This window comes from Magallana gigas, chromosome 4 (genome assembly GCF_963853765.1).
Source record: "Magallana gigas chromosome 4, xbMagGiga1.1, whole genome shotgun sequence".
Classification (NCBI taxonomy): domain Eukaryota; kingdom Metazoa; phylum Mollusca; class Bivalvia; order Ostreida; family Ostreidae; genus Magallana; species Magallana gigas.
Genome location: NC_088856.1, coordinates 52,373,294 through 52,391,796, shown reverse-complemented (window position 1 = coordinate 52,391,796; position 18,503 = coordinate 52,373,294). Strand labels below are relative to the sequence as shown.

The 18,503-nt window shown below is 35.3% G+C and overlaps 2 protein-coding genes across 24 annotated transcripts in view; one reads left to right on the top strand and one right to left on the bottom strand.

The window, feature by feature from the left end:
• LOC105330944 (ankyrin repeat domain-containing protein 36C) overlaps positions 1–12,829 on the bottom strand; it is a 70,607-nt gene extending 57,778 nt beyond the window's left edge. For 15 of the 21 annotated variants that reach the window (XM_066082875.1, XM_066082892.1, XM_066082893.1 and 12 more), the window contains exons 1-8: positions 12,526–12,828; positions 11,389–11,503; positions 7,880–8,053; positions 7,349–7,461; positions 5,793–5,887; positions 4,742–4,966; positions 4,160–4,266; positions 3,039–3,092 (exon numbers count right to left, since the gene is read on the bottom strand). In XM_066082875.1, coding sequence (XP_065938947.1) covers positions 3,039–3,092; positions 4,160–4,266; positions 4,742–4,966; positions 5,793–5,887; positions 7,349–7,461; positions 7,880–8,053; positions 11,389–11,503; positions 12,526–12,749 — 1,107 coding nt within the window. In that variant the 5' untranslated portion in view covers positions 12,750–12,828. Of the gene's footprint in view, positions 1–3,038; positions 3,093–3,613; positions 3,635–4,159; positions 4,267–4,741; positions 4,967–5,792; positions 5,888–7,348; positions 7,462–7,879; positions 8,054–11,388; positions 11,504–12,525 lie in introns of all 21 variants that reach the window. The other 6 variants (XM_066082888.1, XM_066082887.1, XM_066082886.1 and 3 more) reach the window with 4 other exon arrangements.
• Positions 10,225–18,322, top strand: LOC117682050 (protein wech). 3 transcript variants are annotated; one of them, XM_066082898.1, is made up of 4 exons: positions 10,225–10,351; positions 14,054–14,156; positions 14,514–14,584; positions 15,953–18,322. In XM_066082898.1, exon 4 carries the CDS (start codon positions 15,978–15,980, stop codon positions 17,634–17,636), a length of 1,659 nt encoding a protein of 552 aa, XP_065938970.1. In that variant the 5' UTR covers positions 10,225–10,351; positions 14,054–14,156; positions 14,514–14,584; positions 15,953–15,977; the 3' UTR covers positions 17,637–18,322. The 3 variants fall into 3 exon arrangements, with proteins under 3 accessions (XP_065938970.1, XP_034304715.2, XP_065938969.1); XM_034448824.2 differs by lacking the exon at positions 10,225–10,351 and adding an exon at positions 13,661–13,737; XM_066082897.1 differs by lacking the exon at positions 10,225–10,351 and adding an exon at positions 13,715–13,759.
• Positions 18,323–18,503: the final 181 nt, after the last annotated feature.

Sequence of the window (18,503 nt, the reverse complement as noted above, 5' to 3'; positions counted from 1 at the left end):
TGACATATGAATTTCTTACAATTTTACAGTAAATTAGTTCAATGTTGAAACTCTCAAGGTCAATGCATCACACACATGTCCAGTGTTCCTGAGTTACCTTTTCCACTGGACATAACTTTTTACAGTCAAAGGTAAAAATGTTCAAGAACACCTGATAGACTAACAGACGGTCAAATGGACTGAGAGAGAGACACTGACAGATAGACAGATGGACAGACAGACAGACAGATCATTGCTGAGACAGGTAGAAAAGTACAGAGGGTGCTGCATTGTGTTGTGTGCACAGTAAGATCACCAATAGTGACCTGAAGTGGTGCATAAAAAAAACTATGATGGAACTCGTAATTGTCAACATATCATAACAATACCACTGTAATAAAATTTAAGGGATAAAAACTACTAGGCTCGAAGTCAAGACCCTTTCGTTTAAAACCAATGGTCTACTAGGCTCGAAGTCAAGACCCTTTCGTTTAAAACCAATGGTCTACCCTTTGAGCTTAAGGATTACCGGTATCCCATTAGCTAGTTCATGTACTATACTCTGTCCCGAGTTTTTGCTTCCACCACTTTTTGCTTGATATTTCAATAATAGTAAATACCTATATGCTCAAACTACGTTCATCCACTAACATGAAAAATGTCCAGATTATCTGTTTTGAAACGCCCCCTCTACTGCTTCAGGTTTCAATACACATCCAAAAATTGAAAGTCTACGGAGATTTTGCATTGCATCAGCCATTAATAAGCCCGGATGATAATGTTAAACAAGAGGCCCAGGGGCCACATCGCTCACCTGAGCAACAATTGCCTTAATTCTGATCAAAATAGCATTACAGTATCAAAATATCTTGACAACTAAGTACAGTAGATCTTGCTAAAAAAAATTGAAAATCTGCCAATTTTTATCCACCTCTTTCTTTTGGTAAATACCAAGCCCCTTTTGTTGTTGTACCTGTAAGATGATTTTTCTCTTTTCCTATATACCCCCCCCCCCCCCCCCCCCCATTTTGTTGCCCCACTTTTCTCTAGGGTATCATGGTTTCATCAAACTTATATCTGCATAACCTGTGCTTTCACACTAAGTACTGAGTTTTGGACCGAAAAACTTTTTTAAAGAATATTTTTAAAGATTTTCTCTATATATGTAAAAATTCAAACCGCCATCACGGCCCCGCCCTACCACTAGGGACTGTGATTTTGAATTTACACTACCCGAGGATGCCTCTACACAAGTTTAAGCTTTTCTGGCCAAATGGTCTTTAAAAAGAAGATTTTTAAAGATTTTCTCTATATATTCCTATGTAAAACTTGATCCCCCAATTGTGGCCCCACCCTACCCCCAGGGATCATGATTTGAACAAACTTGAATCTACACTACCTGAGGATGCTTCCATTCAAATTTTAGCTTTCTGGCCTAATAGTTTTTGATAAGGAGATATTTAATATATATTCCTATGTAAAAATTGATCCCCCCATTGTGGCCCCGCCCTACCCCCAGGGACTATGATTTGAACAAACTTGAATCTACACTACCTGAGGACGCTTCCATTTTAATTTGATCTTTTCTGGCCCAATAGTTTTTGAGAAAAAGATTTTTAAAGATTTTCTCTATTTATTCCTATGTAAAAATTCATCCCCCTATTGTGGCCCCACCCAACCCCTGGGGACCATGATTTGAACGAACTTGAATCTACACTACCTGTGGATGCTCCCATTTTAATTTGAGCTTTTGTGGCCCAATAGTTTTTGAGAAAAAGATTTTTAAAGATTTTCTCTATATATTCCTATGTAAAACTTTATCCCCCAATTGTGGCCCCACCCTACCGCCAGGGACCATGATTTGAACAAACTTGAATCTACACTACCTGTGGATGCTTCCATTTTAATTTGAGCTTTCCTGGCCCAATAGTTTTTGAGAAGAAGATTTTAAAGATTTTCTCTATATATTCCTATGTAAAATTTGATCCCCTTCTTGTCGCCCCTCCCTACCCCCGGGGACCATGATTTGAACAAAGTTGAATCTACACTACCTGAGGATGCCTCCACACAAGTTTTAGCTATTCAGGCCAAATAGTTTTTGAGAAGAAGATTTTTGAAAAATACCAACAAATTTTCAATAATTCTCAATTATCTCCCCTTTAAAGAGGGCGTGGCCCTTCATTTGAACAAACTTGAATCCCCTTCACCTAGTGGTGCTTTGTGCCAAATTTGGTTGAAATCTGCCCAGTGGTTCTTGAGAAGAAGATGAAAATGTGAAAAGTTAATGACGACAACGACGACGACAACGACAGACAACGGACAAATTGTGATCAGAAAAGCTCACTTGAGCCTTTGGCTCAGGTGAGCTAAAAATTGCGCGATGTATTCCGAGTGTATTCCGAACGGAGAAAAGATGTAAACATTTCCCATTACAAACCTCTGTAAGAAAATTGTTTTCGAACCTGTGAAATTTTATGAGTGAAAAGGGATAATTGTTCAATGAAGATATCTTGGATATATTCCCTTTCATCGATTTCAATTGAATTTCTTTCACAGGTATGTGTATTTTTATTAAAAATCCTCAAAAATTGATGGAAGCAATAACTTGGGACAGACTATAATAGGAAAATGGCAGTACTGAACATACTATATATACTATCATATATCAATCAAACTTTTAAAGAAATATGTTACTGATACGAAATGAATAAAATTAAGACTGGAAACTGGTTGCAGAAATTCAAATATACAACACGTCATTGCCGTCCAATTTACTCTAAAACACCTCTATGAAGTTAAAATAATTTATCGCATGTATAGAGGCTAGAGCGTATGAAAATCTGGATAAAGTTATCATTATTTCTACATTTAAAATTAAAACTTCAAATTCAAGGAAAAATATTTTGAGAAATCCACTACATATGGTAACACTAAATTTTGATAAAAATATATCTAAAAACAGTGCAAGATCTAAAATTAAAAACCAACCAATCTATAGGATAAAACATAGGGATAGGGATTAGAAAACCGTCTTAGCTATGGACAACACAAATTCTTACATCCGTTTCAACGAGTTCGTCCTCCAATATATCAGAGTCTACATCGCCATCATCCTACCATTAACAACAGTTTATATCAATGTTTTTACATGTTTTAGAGTGTGTAAATCACATGACCTGGGTAAATAGTTTCTTAGGGATGACCTCTTATCCATTCTCCCAATTAATGGAGGCATAATAAAATAAACCTCAGTCTATATTTCTGCAAACAGTTTTTCATATACAAGCTTTAATACAAACATATGATTAAATAGTAGCATGCAAAAAATAAACCCACACATGGCCAAAATCTTTATTAATTGTTTAATTTGTTGGGTTTTTTTATTTTTAGTAGTAAATGATAATTTTTCATAGATCTGAAAATGACATGTCTGAAAAGAATTAATGTACTTCACAAATAAACTTGTAAATAAATAAGAAGCCCCCTTTTCTTCTTTTTTGCGAATAAAATCTGCTCACAAGTGACAAGTGATGCTGAAGTAGAAATTAAATCACTCAATGAGGCCTTGATTTCAGTGAGCTAGCTGATTAAATGGAAGCCAAACGCTGAGAAAACCACAAAGAACAAGACTTACTAGTGGATCAAGCATTACTCTCTACAAAACAACTCTCGTCTCAGAATAAAGTGTAAAAATGGCCGACAAGTTGAAAAATTCTGAATCTGATTCATTAAAGCTTTAATATAAAAGATTTGTGCTTGTTTTTTTTCTAAATACTTTTAAAATTGTCTTTATGCAAAGGCTAGGTGATTTGCTCAATAACTGAGTAAAATTGAAAATTTTGTATCAAGCTAATGCTGTCATTTAAAATCTGCAATAAATATTATGATTCTTACAACATGTACAAACTGAATGAAAAAAGAAATCATGCACAACTGTAGTCATGCATGAAAGAACTAGACTATATAAGTTTAATTTGCCTCATGTTCAACTTTAATAATGAATCCCACAACAAAAGATAAAATTTAGATATGGTCTATCCACCATTAATATTTACAATAAAAAAACAAACCACCATTTTGAACGAATTAAACATCATGATGCCATTTGGAAGTATAATCTTGTTCACATGAAGGCAATATACACATAAAGAGAGAACTGGTTCCCCTGTGGACTGGTTACCTTTTTCTTGCCCTCGGGGCCCAGACTGACGCTGTCGTCAGCCCAGGAGTCGTCCTGTTGACTGTGAGACACACGGCTCTGGGTCGTCTCCTCCTCAGAGTCATACGCTGTCAAAATCAGAATTTATCATCATAATACTGTTAACAAACCTTAATCTGCCATGAATTTATTTTAGATTTAACTAGATAAGTGATAAACTTTTTTTCGCCTAATCAATTTTTGTGACCAAGACTGGGTTTGTGGCAAGAAATAAACAAAACAACTTGGCCCTGACAATTTTTTCAAAATTCTCTTGAATGATAATAAAAGTCGGTTTACATTATATATCTGACAAAGAATAAATAAAAATTAGTGAAGAGTTTCCTAAATAAGTAAACTGACAAAGAATCAATAGACATTTGTGAAGAGTTTCCTAAATAAGTAAACAATTTGTTTAAAAATTTGTCAACTACTGAACTTCTCTCATTAAATATGCAGTAATCTTACTTTAGTAAAAAGAAAAATCAAAATATTCTAATCATACAGCGAGATGATACATGATTTATTCTTAAAAGACAATCGTCATGGATACAGGTATCTAACCTCTGTCGTTGTTGTCCACTGGCAACATGTTGGTCAATGAGGGATCTCTGGGGGTGGTGGAGGCACTGGATGGTCCTACTGATCCCCGGGGGGTGTCCCTGGGGGTGATGCTCCCAGCCAGACTGCTGCCCCCTGCAGATCGGCGCAGCTTCATGCTGTGGTCACTCAGGAGCTGGGAGGCAGCGTACTGTCCTGTCATGTTGGCCATGTCTTCTGCTGTAAACCCTACACAACAGATGTAAACATTGTAGTAAATCCTACTGAAAAGTATTAAACAATGCTGTAAACCCTACATAGCAGACATAAATAGTGCTGTAAACCCTACATAGCAGAAGTAAACAATGCTATAAACCCTACATAGCAGGAGTAAATAATGCTGTAAACCCCACAGAGAAGAAGTTTACAATGCTGTAAACCCTACAAAGAAGTTAACAATGCAGTAAACCCTACAGAGAAGAAATAAACAATGCTCTACATAACAAAGTAAATAATGCTGTAAACACTACAAAACAAAGAAAATAATGATGTAAACCCTACAGAATAGATGTAAATAGTGCTGCAAACCCTGCAGAGCAGAAGTAAATAAGTGCTGTTAACAGTAAACCATGCAGAAGAATATCACACAATACTGTGAACCAAATAAAACAAGGAAAAACGATGACGTGAACCTACAGTTCAAAGGTGAACAATGTTAATATACATTCTATAGAGTACTGTAATATATAATGCTCAAAACCCTACAGAGCAATATCTAACAATATTGTAAACCATTCAGCGCAGTATTAAACAATGCTGTAAACTAGAGAGAACAGAGTAAACAATGCTGTGATATCTTCAGAAATGCTGTCAACTATACAAAACAGTTAAGTAAATGTTGCTATTCATCCTACAAAAGATTTTTTTTTTAAATCAAGCACACTCAGCAAACCAGAAGTTTACATTACAGTTAATGCTACAGAACTGTAGTAAGCTGTCTTAATGAAAAATTAAAGTTCAACAGTTATCAGCCCAAGATTAAGTCCCTCGAATCAATATGGCCGGGTTTCCTGACCTTTCTTGTCCTTGATGATGGTCTGTGCGTTGAACTGTAGCAGCATTCTGATTGGCGTGATGGCACCGTCGTAACAGGCAATCATCAGCGGGGTTCTGAAGGACGAGAGAGCACATCATTAAAGTCACTGACAATTACTCTACATACTATAGCATTGAATCATGATTTTTTGAAATATACAGTCTCATTACTGCAGCAGTGTGTGCATACAAATTGAGTAATGCGCGTTAGTGCGTTATGAAAATTTATATGCAAATGTGATTTACAGTATACCTTAAAATTCCTATCTTATCCTAAGGGTAAGTTCATATTAATGGAAGGGCCACTGTAACAGCCACAAGTGTGAACTTAAATTTTCGCTTGTGACGTTGCAGTTTACAGCGTTTAACGTTTGTGACGTCATAATAAAACTCGTCATTATAACCTTCAAGTACATGTGCCTTGTGTGCATTACAGTGTTATAACTGCCGTAGCTTTCGACACACTTTACAAGCCAAAAATATGTGGAATTCAAATATATTGCTGTAACTTCTTCTAGTAATACAAATTCCTTCTACTATCTAATGCTATGCATACATTTACTAAAGATAATTCAAATTCTCAGAACTCCATTATTCACATGGCATGGTTTTGTATTCAATGGACTTTTCAATTTTTAATTACTATTATCTTATGCCAGAAAAATATACATATCAACCTCTACCTTCAAAGTTCCACAGTGACTGTATCTAAATTAGCAAGGTATATGAGTTGGTAATAACTTTAACTAGCATACATCTTATTTTACCTAGTGCCAGGTAGTGATACCTTATTTTTCACCTATCAGGTATAAAAGTCATCCTTGTAAGTTCTACAAGATTTACTTTAGCTGCCCAGGTAATCCCTTTAATCTTAAAGTTCTTACCTGCCCAGGAATTTACGAGAAATTTACTTTTTGTTTCTGCCCATGTATTCCCTTTAATTTCTTTAATTGTTTTTACCTGCCCATGTATTAACTAGAATTTCAATGTTTTTACCTGCCCATATATTAACTAGAATTTCAATGTTTTTACCTGCCCATGTATTAACTTGAATTTCAATGTTTTTACCTGCCCATGTATTAACTAGAATTTCAATGTTTTTACCTGCCCATGTATTAACTTGAATTTCAATGTTTTTACCTGCCCATGTATTAACTAGAATTTCAATGTTTTTACCTGCCCATGAATTCACTAGAATTTCAATGTTTTTACCTGCCCATGTATTAACTAGAATTTCAATGTTTTTACCTGTTCAGGTATTAAATAGAATTTTAATGTTTTTACCTGCCCATGTATTACCTTTAATTTCTTTAATTGTTTTTACCTGCCCATGTATTAACTAGAATTTCAATGTTTTTACCTGTTCATGAATTCACCAGAATTTCAATGTTTTTACCTGCCCATGAATTCACCAGAATTTCAATGTTTTTACCTGTCCGGGTATTCACTAGAATTTCAATGTTTTTACCTGTCCGGGTATTCACTAGAAATTCAAGGTTTTACTTGTCCACATTCTTTACTCTTTCCTGTTCTTACCTGCCCAGGTTATCCTGTACATCAGGGTTGGCTTTGGCTATGAGGAGAGCCCTGGTGATTTCATCTCGCTTCAGCTGTATAGACATGTGCAAGGGAGCAAAGCCCTCCTCAGTCTGAAAATGAGAACATGATTTACTTCAATAAACTGGTTCACGACGACTAATGTTCATGACCAAGCCTTTTCCAGACCCGTATTTTCTTATAACAACCATACGTAAAAAAAATTCCTGGCGACAAATATTCGTGACAACGAGGCTCTTGGGAACCTCGCGAAAATTTCTCGCACGCGAAAAAAAGTTGGTTTACAGTATTAAGTCTGAGGAACAGTGTCTGTCATTAACACTGAAACCTGAATATTACAGCTCAGTAAGTGAATTTGGAGCTTCTTGAAATTGCTGAGCTAATGAGCAATACAAGTATCTGAATAATTAGAATACTGTAAACGTTTTACATTTCATTCTGTATTCTGCTGGCTAGCATTTTTGGCAGAAAGCACCTCTGTAGGTTATAAACATTGTTCTACATTGTTACCTTGTTTTTTATGTTGACATTGGCCCCTTTGGATGTCAGGAGTTTGACGATTTTTGGATGGTTGTATAGGACCGCGAGGTGGAGACCCGAGTTCCCAGACTTATCCACAGCATCAACATGGGCGTTGTGATCTATTAATAGCTTCACACAGTCATCATGGCCGCATTCCACTGCCTGGAAAACAATTTTTATGAAAAAGTTGTAAATTTAAACAAGCAAGCACATCAATTATATAATAAACCTGTGATGGCTTTAATTCTTGATTGATATATCATAATGATAAAATGGTTCTCTTGGTGACAATTAATATAGCAAATTAAGACGTACTGGTAATAGACTGTTTTGGTATGAGAAATATTTGAAACTACATGTACGAGGTTTTTGTGAGCCTCATGAAATTTCTCAAACCTAAGTTGGCCATTAGCAGCTTTATAACAGCTTATGTGCCTCAATCTGTTTACAAAATTCATTCTCAAATAAAACTATAAAGGCAAGGATTTATGGAGAAAACATTTTTTCTTATAAAAATTATAGAAATATAAATTAAATTTTCCAATAGACCATACGATGAGTAGACATAATTATATATCCAAAATTCTGTTGACCCATGGCTTCAAAAGAAGACATTTGTCAAGGAAATTGTTAAATATCTAAGTTTTGCAAAAATGTAGGCCATAGACTATGTAGCAGATCTATTCTGTAGGTATTGAGCTTAAGAATTTATTGTGACAGGCTGTTTTAAATAAGAACTTGACATGCTGTATTGTAATGCACATATGGTTCTCAAATCATTGATTTATTTGAGTGCAAGTTCAAAAGTATTTCAATGGCCCTCCTGCATTACTTAGAGAAAGTTTTATAAATTCAATGTGGCAATCAAAGATCTATATAGTTATATATTACATCTACTTCATCATGTACATTGACATTATAGACTCATAAATTAAATGTGACAATCTTGGATCTATTAGTGACATTCAATTCCATGCAGAGGAATTTTAAATCCTACCACCCCCTGATTCATTAGGTGAGGATGGGTAATCTTGTCGATTTATAAAACGCTCTGTTTAAAATGATCTTTTGAGGAGAGGGTACACATACACACCTAGGTTTACTAGAACATCTCAACAATGGATGATCTACAACTATTCCTATATTGATTTTGATACATAATTGAGCATTTAATAACTTTTATTAAATTGTGACGAATGTTCTCCTAAATCTTCTATAGAAATTTCGAACTGTCATTTCTTCCCCCTTATCTTCAGACAATTAAGTACCAGTATTAAAATTCTTGAGAACTGCTCCAACGGTCTCTTGGTGTTCAGAATTTTCAGAAGTTTTACTTCTTCTGGCACATTGTACTCATTCAAAGCTCAAGTTACAAATAAAACTGTTTGAACTTGAGATTCTGAAAAGAATATGAGCTGGACAATTATAATTAAGTTGTGAACAAGGAAAATAAAGGTAAAAACTTGGCTATCCATTAGTCTGTGAAGGTACATGTATATGCCTCAGAGAAAAGAATTTAATACCATTTTATTTACTGTTATTTACATTACAATATACTAAATAATATTTTTTTAATCCAAGAACACAAGTGTTTTGTTCATAAAATTCAGGCCAACCTCAAAATATCTTATTACAAGTTTGTTTTCTCTACTGGCACTGTACCAATTATCAGCTAAAATTTTCTTTTCGTATTTCCTTGTTTCTTGATATTTTAGGATAAAACTTGACACACGTACTTTAAATGGTGATTTCCTTGTTTATCCAGCTGCTAGATTTTATCATTATTAAGAACTCAAAAACATCTTGTTTTTGTGCTTTTTAGCACGCCCCTAAGTTGCCAAGTTTTACGATTAACTGTACCAGTTCTCCGCTCCGCGATAATAACATATAGTAAAATCCCTGTACATGTTGATTTGATACTCTGCAAAATTTAATTTGAATTATGCCGCTTTTTGGGTAGGACTAACAGTCGTAGGGGATATGATACACAAACAAAACTCATATAATTATTCATTTGTTATTCAGTATATAATAATGTGCAATCAGGCGTTAAACTGTGCTATGAATCTCTCAAAATTTAATGAATTCCTTTAGTTTTTACATATTATATGTACTGATATTATATGTCAAATCAAAGAAGGTATATATAACGTATCACAAAGAGGTAATATTCTATTTTTAACTTATTACGTCACTTTCCCGACAGCTGAAAGTACAAACTTTCAGATGTAAATCAGTGGTAAATAATGATCTTTTAAGCTCATGTTTAAATCATATTCAAGGAAGTTTTGAAGCAAACTTACTTTTCTTTATTTGAAACAGACGACTGAATTAAAAGATCTTGGATAGTCGCTTGCTATAAACCCGAACTCTTGGTTTAGCCAATAACTGGTACAGTACCAGTATCCCATTTGTCACTTTAAAATTAAAATAACCATTCTGATGACTTTTTTTTTTTAGGTAAGTAGATTTTAATATATATATTTTTGACATGTAATATGTTAGTAAATAGTAATATATTTCAGATTTAATCTGGAATATACCTCAAAATTTTAAAATGTTTTAGAGAAGAAAAAATTAAAAAGATCATCTATCAGACACGAGTGCTCTGATCACTACTTCACTAGGTAATGATGATTTCTACATGTGTGTTCATTTTTGCAAGACAATCTGTCATTTTTGTGACCATACTTTGTGCCCCCAAAAAGTCTATATAATATCAAGAAGACCAACCAAGATAAAATGCTTTCAGTTGGATTATCTAACACAAGAACAACTTCTTTCTCCCATGACAACCCACTTTTCACAACCAAAACACTCGCATTTCAGCACTATCAATTAATTATTGATTGTCTCCTCATTGAAGACTAGCTGGTTAACTGGACAGGCTTGAAATATCTCCTTTTCTTCTCTAACATATGTCTCAATGCACAGTCATTTATTATTTATGAAGAAAATTTGAAGCCACAGATGTCACACTTCCAATTAATTCACCTGCCAGATTTTGTTTAAATATAATACAATATGTCTGACAAATTTTCAAATATAAAGATCAATCTCCATTGAGTAATCAATAAGGAAAAAAAAAACACACATGAAAAGACAAGGGGTACCTTTCACGATTCAGCATAGGTTTACAGTACTACTGTAACACGTGTTAATATGTACTGTTAATCCAATTTTTGAGAGAGCAAGATTCAACTTTGTCTGAAAGCTGATTTTAATGTTATTAAAACAGTTGTCACAGGAGTATATACATTTTACTTAATGGTAATGAAATCAATTGTCTTCAACTTTGTTCAAGAAAAGCAAACCTCAAGATCATTCTACCATCACAAGTATTATTTTTTCTGGTATTCCCCCTTCCACAGAAAAACTCTTTGATATATACTGCTATACATGAAGAAGTGATTGTCAGAAAGATCATTTTCTTTTAGCTGTTTTCTCATCTTTCATCAATTCACTTGTAATTTCTGACTGCAAGCTTTTGGACCTACCTTGAGTAGTGGGGTCTTGGCCTCACTGTCTCCAATGTTGCTCTTTGCATGCCACTCAAGGAGAACTTTGACAATGTCTGCATGGCCTTTGGCACAGGCAAGATGCAGTGCAGTCCTGAAACATTAACGCTCATTCATTATAAAACACAAATTCTGTTAATCATTGAATAAATCACAGATATTTTTTAGTTTTTTCTCAAATGCAGACAAAAGAATATGTGAGTTTCTAAAAGGTGTTTTTTTAAAGCAAGGGGGTTGCTTTGGTCTGTAAGTTCTTTCGACTATTTCAGTAATTTCTGTAATACCTTGTCGTGCTAGTCTAGAGAGTATTTACTAAAAATTAAATTACCCCCTATAGCACATGTAGATATGGGTATGTCTGATTGATACAGGCAAATGTACAATTTCTTGCTATTAATTGATTTGAATTACCAGTTTTTAGAGTTGAATTAATAAGCAATGATATTGTTGTAATACACTAGCTGACACACTCTCTGACAATGAATCAGATCACCACTGATTTCCATCTTACTATATTGATAGCCACATGTGCTAGATTTTCTAAAATTTGATCATGTTGATTACCGGTACATTTCATTTAGAAGATTTTATCATTGTATGCTCATAGTTCATAAAGATCATTTAAAGTATATTTATTTGCAAGATGCAGGCACTCATAAACAGCTTTTGAGTTGATTTGACTTTACTTCATTTTCTTGAGTGTATAATATGTCACTTAATCTTTAGTGTCTTAGCAGGGTAGTAGTAGGTATTTAAACCCATTCAAGTTATATTCTTAAATACTTTTGTATGCAAAGACCAGATTTTTACAGCGAACAGATCCCATTTATTCAGACTTAAATTAACAAAGATAATATTCTAATGCTAGGAACAGCAGTACTGCTAAGTGTAACAAACATAAAATCTTCTGACTATAGTGACCTATATGTACTACAGCGCCAACCAAATTCCTCTGGTACACTGCGGTCTCAAAAGATGACAGAAGAATGCAAGAAAAGATACATGTCAAATCTTGTTTTTCTCGTACACCTGTAATTTAAATCTCAAATTTCGAATGACGAGAATTCGCATACAGCCTGAATATTCCTCAAATTAACTTATAAAATGTTAAAATACCTGTTTTCTTTGTCGAGAGCACTCGTGTCCTTTTTGACAAGTTGCACGACTTTAGATAAATCCCCCGTCCATGCTGCTTTATGCAATTTGGGAAGATCTTTCTCGCGAACCTCGTAACCCGCCTCGGACCCTCCCGAAGCCCCTCCACTGGCCGCTGCCTCCTGGGGGTCGTAACTTCCTTTACCCTGTGTTTTCTTCTTTATAGTATTAAAGAATTTCTTCATCTTTTATACTTTAATAGATCCACTAGTGCCTGTTGCTGGTTTGAACATCGGCCATGACTGTAAACAAATGGTCTCGGAACATTGTTGTATAAATCTAGAGGACTTCCAAATGTCAATAAGGCATTTTGCCGCGCTATTTTGAATGTAATTTTCTAGGTTATGCGCTTATTTAAAAAAAATGACTAAAATATTGATAATATTAATAGTGTTTCTTTTTAATCGAGAACAGTTAGATCTGTTTAATAGTGTGATTTTTCTCCATATGAACACCATAGCAGCAGGTCTGTAGCTCTAGTCCGTCCGAATTTTTTTCAGACCGCTCGTAAGCTCCGATATACGAATCAGTACAGACCCGCACTTTCGCCTTTAAGTCGAGGTGCGAGAGTGCGAAGTTGCGAAGGCAAAAGTGCGAAGGTGCGACGGCGAAAGTGCGAAGATGCGACGGCGAAGCGCGAAGATGCGGCACCATCGGACCACCATACTGGCGTCAGTACATCTGAGACAGACGATTAACTTTTTAGCATTTATTTTCAACAGCCTGTGCAGATCCATAACTTTTTCTGGGGGGGGGGGGTCGATGGATAATTATATTTGTCGGTGGTGGTGGTAGGGGGGGGGGGGGGGTCCGAGACATATTTTGGAGACTTTATTATATATATTTAATAAAATTAAACTGTCCCCCGGGGGGGGGGGGATCCGGACCCTCTCTCCCCCTTTACTGCATGTGTGAAGTTATTAATATTGATTTTCCGGGGGGTCAAGCCCGTTTTAACATTAATTTCAACGTAACTATAAGTAAAGTATTGAAATTGATATTAAAACGGACTTGGTCCTGTGGTCTGTCTGTAGACTGGTCTGTATATTATAGAAGTTACTTCTCGGGCCTTTCCGCTAGTGTCGGAAAAACACTAGCCGGAAAGGCCCGAGAATGCGACTGTAGCGCAGACGACAGTGGACGTGATGTCAAGAGTCGTCTGTGGAAGAAGAGGTAGAGACTTACACATCAGGGAGTAAAATTTAATCAGTAACTTATATAAGTAATATTTAAGCAATTGGTAAAATATTACTGTCCTTCCACTGCATTTAATTAAGCTTGATCAGGGCCAGGGACGTAAAATGTCATACGTACTTGGTTTGATTTCATTGGCATATCAAGAAATATCGGACTATAACCTTGATTTAATGATTAAAATTATTTTAACTGATCTTCAAGACAGCAAGTTAACCATTGCACTGACACAATTGGCTATATCCGGAATGTTTGGTTTTGTCTCTATTTAAACCAATCACGTGATTTTATACAGGCCGCCGACCAGGAACTTGAGGAAGAGTCATTTAGAGTGAACACGAACTAGGAAGAGAAAACATGGACATTGTCGTCATTTTTGAGTTGTATGCCTTTGTGAGGTGCGTAGTTTGTTAAACGTATCAATGTTATTACTGATTGTAGAAGATTTTAACAGAGTTGGCGTAATTGCCTAGAATGTACCAGGTTAAGGTTATGAACTGATGAGTAGTTTTGAGGGAATCGTTAAAATGTCTATGTCCTTCCAAATTATCTATAGCTTGATATCTATTGGCTAGCATATCATAAAACTAAAATCATCCAGTTATCTTTGTAATCTGATAAGAAAATTAAAATTACTGTTCTTCAACTTGTCAAACATTAAACTAAAACTAGCACAGTTCTTAGAGTTATTCAGTTAACTGGAATGTTTGGTTTTGTGTTGTATTGAAACTACTCAATCACGTGATTTTATACAGGAAACCTGATCAGGAAGAGAAAACACCAAAGCTGAAGCACATTGTCGCCATTTTGAGTAGGAGGTGAAAAGGTTTGTAATTTGTTAACTGTAGGTATTACATGTAATACATGATTATGTTGATAATTTAAACCTAGTGTTTTATCTCTACTGGCATGCAACCTATTCATGCCAAGTACTTTTTCTCGCCAGTGCATTGTTACGTCATATTTCATGTATATGATTTTATGTCATTGTGTTGTTAAAATCATGTAACAATGCACTGGCGAGAAATGGTTCTAGGCAAGAATTGGTCATTGCAAGTATTGCCAATTCAGGTTTTTTTCTGATCAAAATTTGGCCATTGTCTGTCATTGTCACAGTTGTAAACTTTTCACATTGTCATATCCAAAACCGCTTGGTCAATTTCATCCAAACTTAGCACAAAGCATCATTGGGTGAAGGGGATTTAAATTGGGCCACGTGTAGATCCTTTTTAAAGGGGAGGTAATACTCATAAACCTGGGGATAGGGATGGGCAACAATGGGGGTTACAGTGGGGCAACAGTTGGGGTTCCAGTTTTTACGTAGGAATATATATAGAAAAATCTAATTCTCAAAAACCAATCAGTCTTAGAAACTGTAACTTGTGTGAAAGCACTCAAGTATTGTAGAATCAAGTTGATCCGTGGAGTTAATGTCGGGCCACTAGAGGAGAGTTGAATTTTTACACAGGAATACATAGAGAAAAATCTTTTCAAAAACCAATTGGCCAGAAAAGCTATAACTTGTGTGGAAGCATTCTAAGGTAGTGTAAATTCAATTTTGTTCAAATCATGATCCTCAGGGGTAGGTTGGGTCAACATTGGGGTTAGGGTTCAAATTATTACATAGAAATTTATAGAAAAAAATCATTAGAAATCTTATTGAAAACCAATTAGCCGGAAAAGCTTTAACTTGTGTGGAAGCATCCTAAGGTATTGTAGATTCGTTTGTACAATCATGATCCTCAGGGGTAGGATAGGGCCTCAATAGTTGAATTTCAACATTGGATTATTTAAAGATTTTTTTTAAAAATTAATCTTATTCTCAAAAACTAATACCACAAAAGAAGATTATTGTTCAACTTGGAAATATGTTGAAGAAAAGTTTGAAAATCTTTGAAAATGTAGATATACTCTATGAAATTGTCTAGACATTTTGTATTTGATACTCTAAAGATGGTCTAAAGCTCTTTGTTGGCTTTTGTTATCAGGTGAGTGAAATGCCCCTGGGCCTCTTGTTGCATTTTAATTTACTCCAATATTACTGAAATTTTATAAGCCTGTCTTTTAAGCTCTTAAGTGTCCTGTTTGCAACAAGAGCAATTTTTTTTTCTTCAAAAATAACCAAAGTTTCATAAGAAATAGTCAAATGAACAAAAAATAGAAAAGTGATATATCAACCTTTTTATTTTTTCAGAGCATATGAGTAAAAGTATCAGACCATGGACAAACGCTGGGCCCAGGATGTGTTACGGTGTCATCTCTGTGAAACCCCGGTCCCCCCTATATACTGTGTCATTTGTAACAAATATCTGTGTAAAGCTTGTGAGAAGGACCATCTCTCTGATCAATCCAAAGAACACAAAGTGCTGCCAATTGAAAAGAGAGGATCTACTCCTAAATGTCCAAAACATTCCACAAAATTATGTGTACTTTACTGTGTACAATGTGACATTCCTATTTGTGCAACATGTGCTTCCTCTGAAGAACACAGTGGCCATACATTTATTGAAATAACTAAAAACATTGAAAGCAAGAAAGAAATCATTCAAAAAGATTTACAAGAACTAGAGAAATCCATTTATCCTAAATATCAAGAGATTGCATCCATTAACCAAGTCCAAAAATCTGCTCTGAATGAAAACTCCCAGAAATTAACAACAGAAATCGACAAACATGGAGAAGACTTGCACAGAGAAATAAACACCATTATCAGAAACATGAAATCTAATGTGGAGGAAACGGACACCAAACACCTGGCTGTCTTAGACAAACAGGAAGATGAAATTAAACACACTATTTCTGAAATCACACAGACCATTACTCAACTGAAGACTTTACTGGACTCCAATGATGTCAGCCGTGTCTCTGCCTACAAATCCAGGAATGATGAATTCAGAAGAGTGCCTCCTAAACTCACAGTGTCCTTACCAAGTTTTACCCCTCAGAAGATCAACAAAGAACAGCTTTATCAACAGTTTGGTTCTCTGTCAGCGTCATCTATCAAAACAGAAGAACATGGCTACACCATGGAATCTCCCGGTGCTGAGTCCTCTCCCCTGGACAGACCGCTCATTGATGTACCACGGATCATCACACAGATAAACACCGAGTGTAGAGGATTACACGGTGTGTCCTGTCTGAGTGATGAGGAGATGTGGACGTGTGATGACAACATCATGAGACTGTACAACCTCCGTGGGGAACTAGTGAAGTCAGTCAAAACCAAGTCAGGGAGCGATCCAGAGGACATAGCAGTGACAAGGCGTGGGGATCTAGTTTATACTGATAACAATGATAGAACTGTGAACATAGTGAAGAATAAAAAGATAAAGACAGTGATCAGACTACGGGGGTGGAGACCTCTCGGTGTCTGTAGTACCTCCTCTGGTGACCTCCTGGTTGTCATGGACAGTGATGATGATGATAAACAAACAAAAGTTGTGTGTTACTCTGGCTCCACAGAGAAACAAAGTATTCAGTACGACGACAAAGGACAACCTCTCTATTCATCTGGTGACTATAAATACATCAGTGAGAACAGGAACCTAGATATCTGTGTGTCAGACCGTGGAGCCCGTGCAGTAGTGGTGGTCAATCAGGCCGGGAAACTCCGGTTTACCTACACTGGTCCTCCCTCTACTACCAAGGAATCATTCCTTCCACGCGGCATCACAACAGACAGCCAGGGTCGCATCCTGACAGTAGACGGTACCTATGACAACGCCCGTATCCACATCCTGGATCAGGATGGACAGTTCCTCCGCTACATTGACAACTGTCATTTACGGTATCCATACGGTTTATGTGTGGACACCAGAGACAACCTCTTTGTGGCTGATAACTGGACAGGTAAAGTGAAGAAAATACAATATGTGTAGAACATTACACAGAAGTGTAACATTGTTTATATGTATTACATGTTGACAAACTGACTGTCTGTATATATATAACATGTATTAGCATAAAGATAATTAATTATATTATATAATAGAGTCATGCATATAAAATGTACGTCCATTTAGTTCATGTCAACAATATCATTGTGTTTGTTTATCATGTTTATACATCATAATAACAAACTGTTTTAGTATGGTGATTGTATTGTCAATGAATCAAATGTTTATACATTTAATGTCTAAACAAACTGTGTACATTATAAGAATACAATCAGAGAAACCTTGTTTGGTATTTGTCAAAGAAATCAAACCATTTTAATGTTGATAAAATAACACTAAAAGTGGAATTAAATATCTGTAAAAAAATCTTTTTTAGCTCTCCTTTATCATGTTTATATTAAATTGAGTTAATTTCAATCTTTTTTCATCAGAATAGAAATATAAATCATGCATTTCTTTTTTCAAAGCAGAAAAACTGAAGGTGCCACATTTGTTGAACATTAGAATGGTGTTTATTTGATCTTTGTTCCATATTAAAGATTCCTGTCACTGAAGATTGAGTAACTTTTGTTTCTTACACTCTAGTAATAAACCCTGCAGTTGTATATTGTATACTTTAAATAATGTGTTATCATGTCTAATAAATGATTTGTAAACAACTTTGTTAATTGGTTTTTATATTTTTTTTTCACCCCATCATTTTAAATATTACAGCATTAAAATGTACTTTCAGATTCAAAGGAATAGAGCAAAATGTCTGAATGTTTGCGTGATCTGGTAAAAATTGGTAAGACAGAAACATTTTTAAATTCTCCTCAGAAATTGAAACGATGTTGTTTGTTGCACCGC

Bases quoted from the DNA above. Each gene is read 5' to 3' on its own strand.
- LOC117682050 (XM_066082898.1), top strand. From the start codon at position 15,978: ATGGACAAACGCTGGGCCCAGGATGTGTTACGGTGTCATCTCTGTGAA.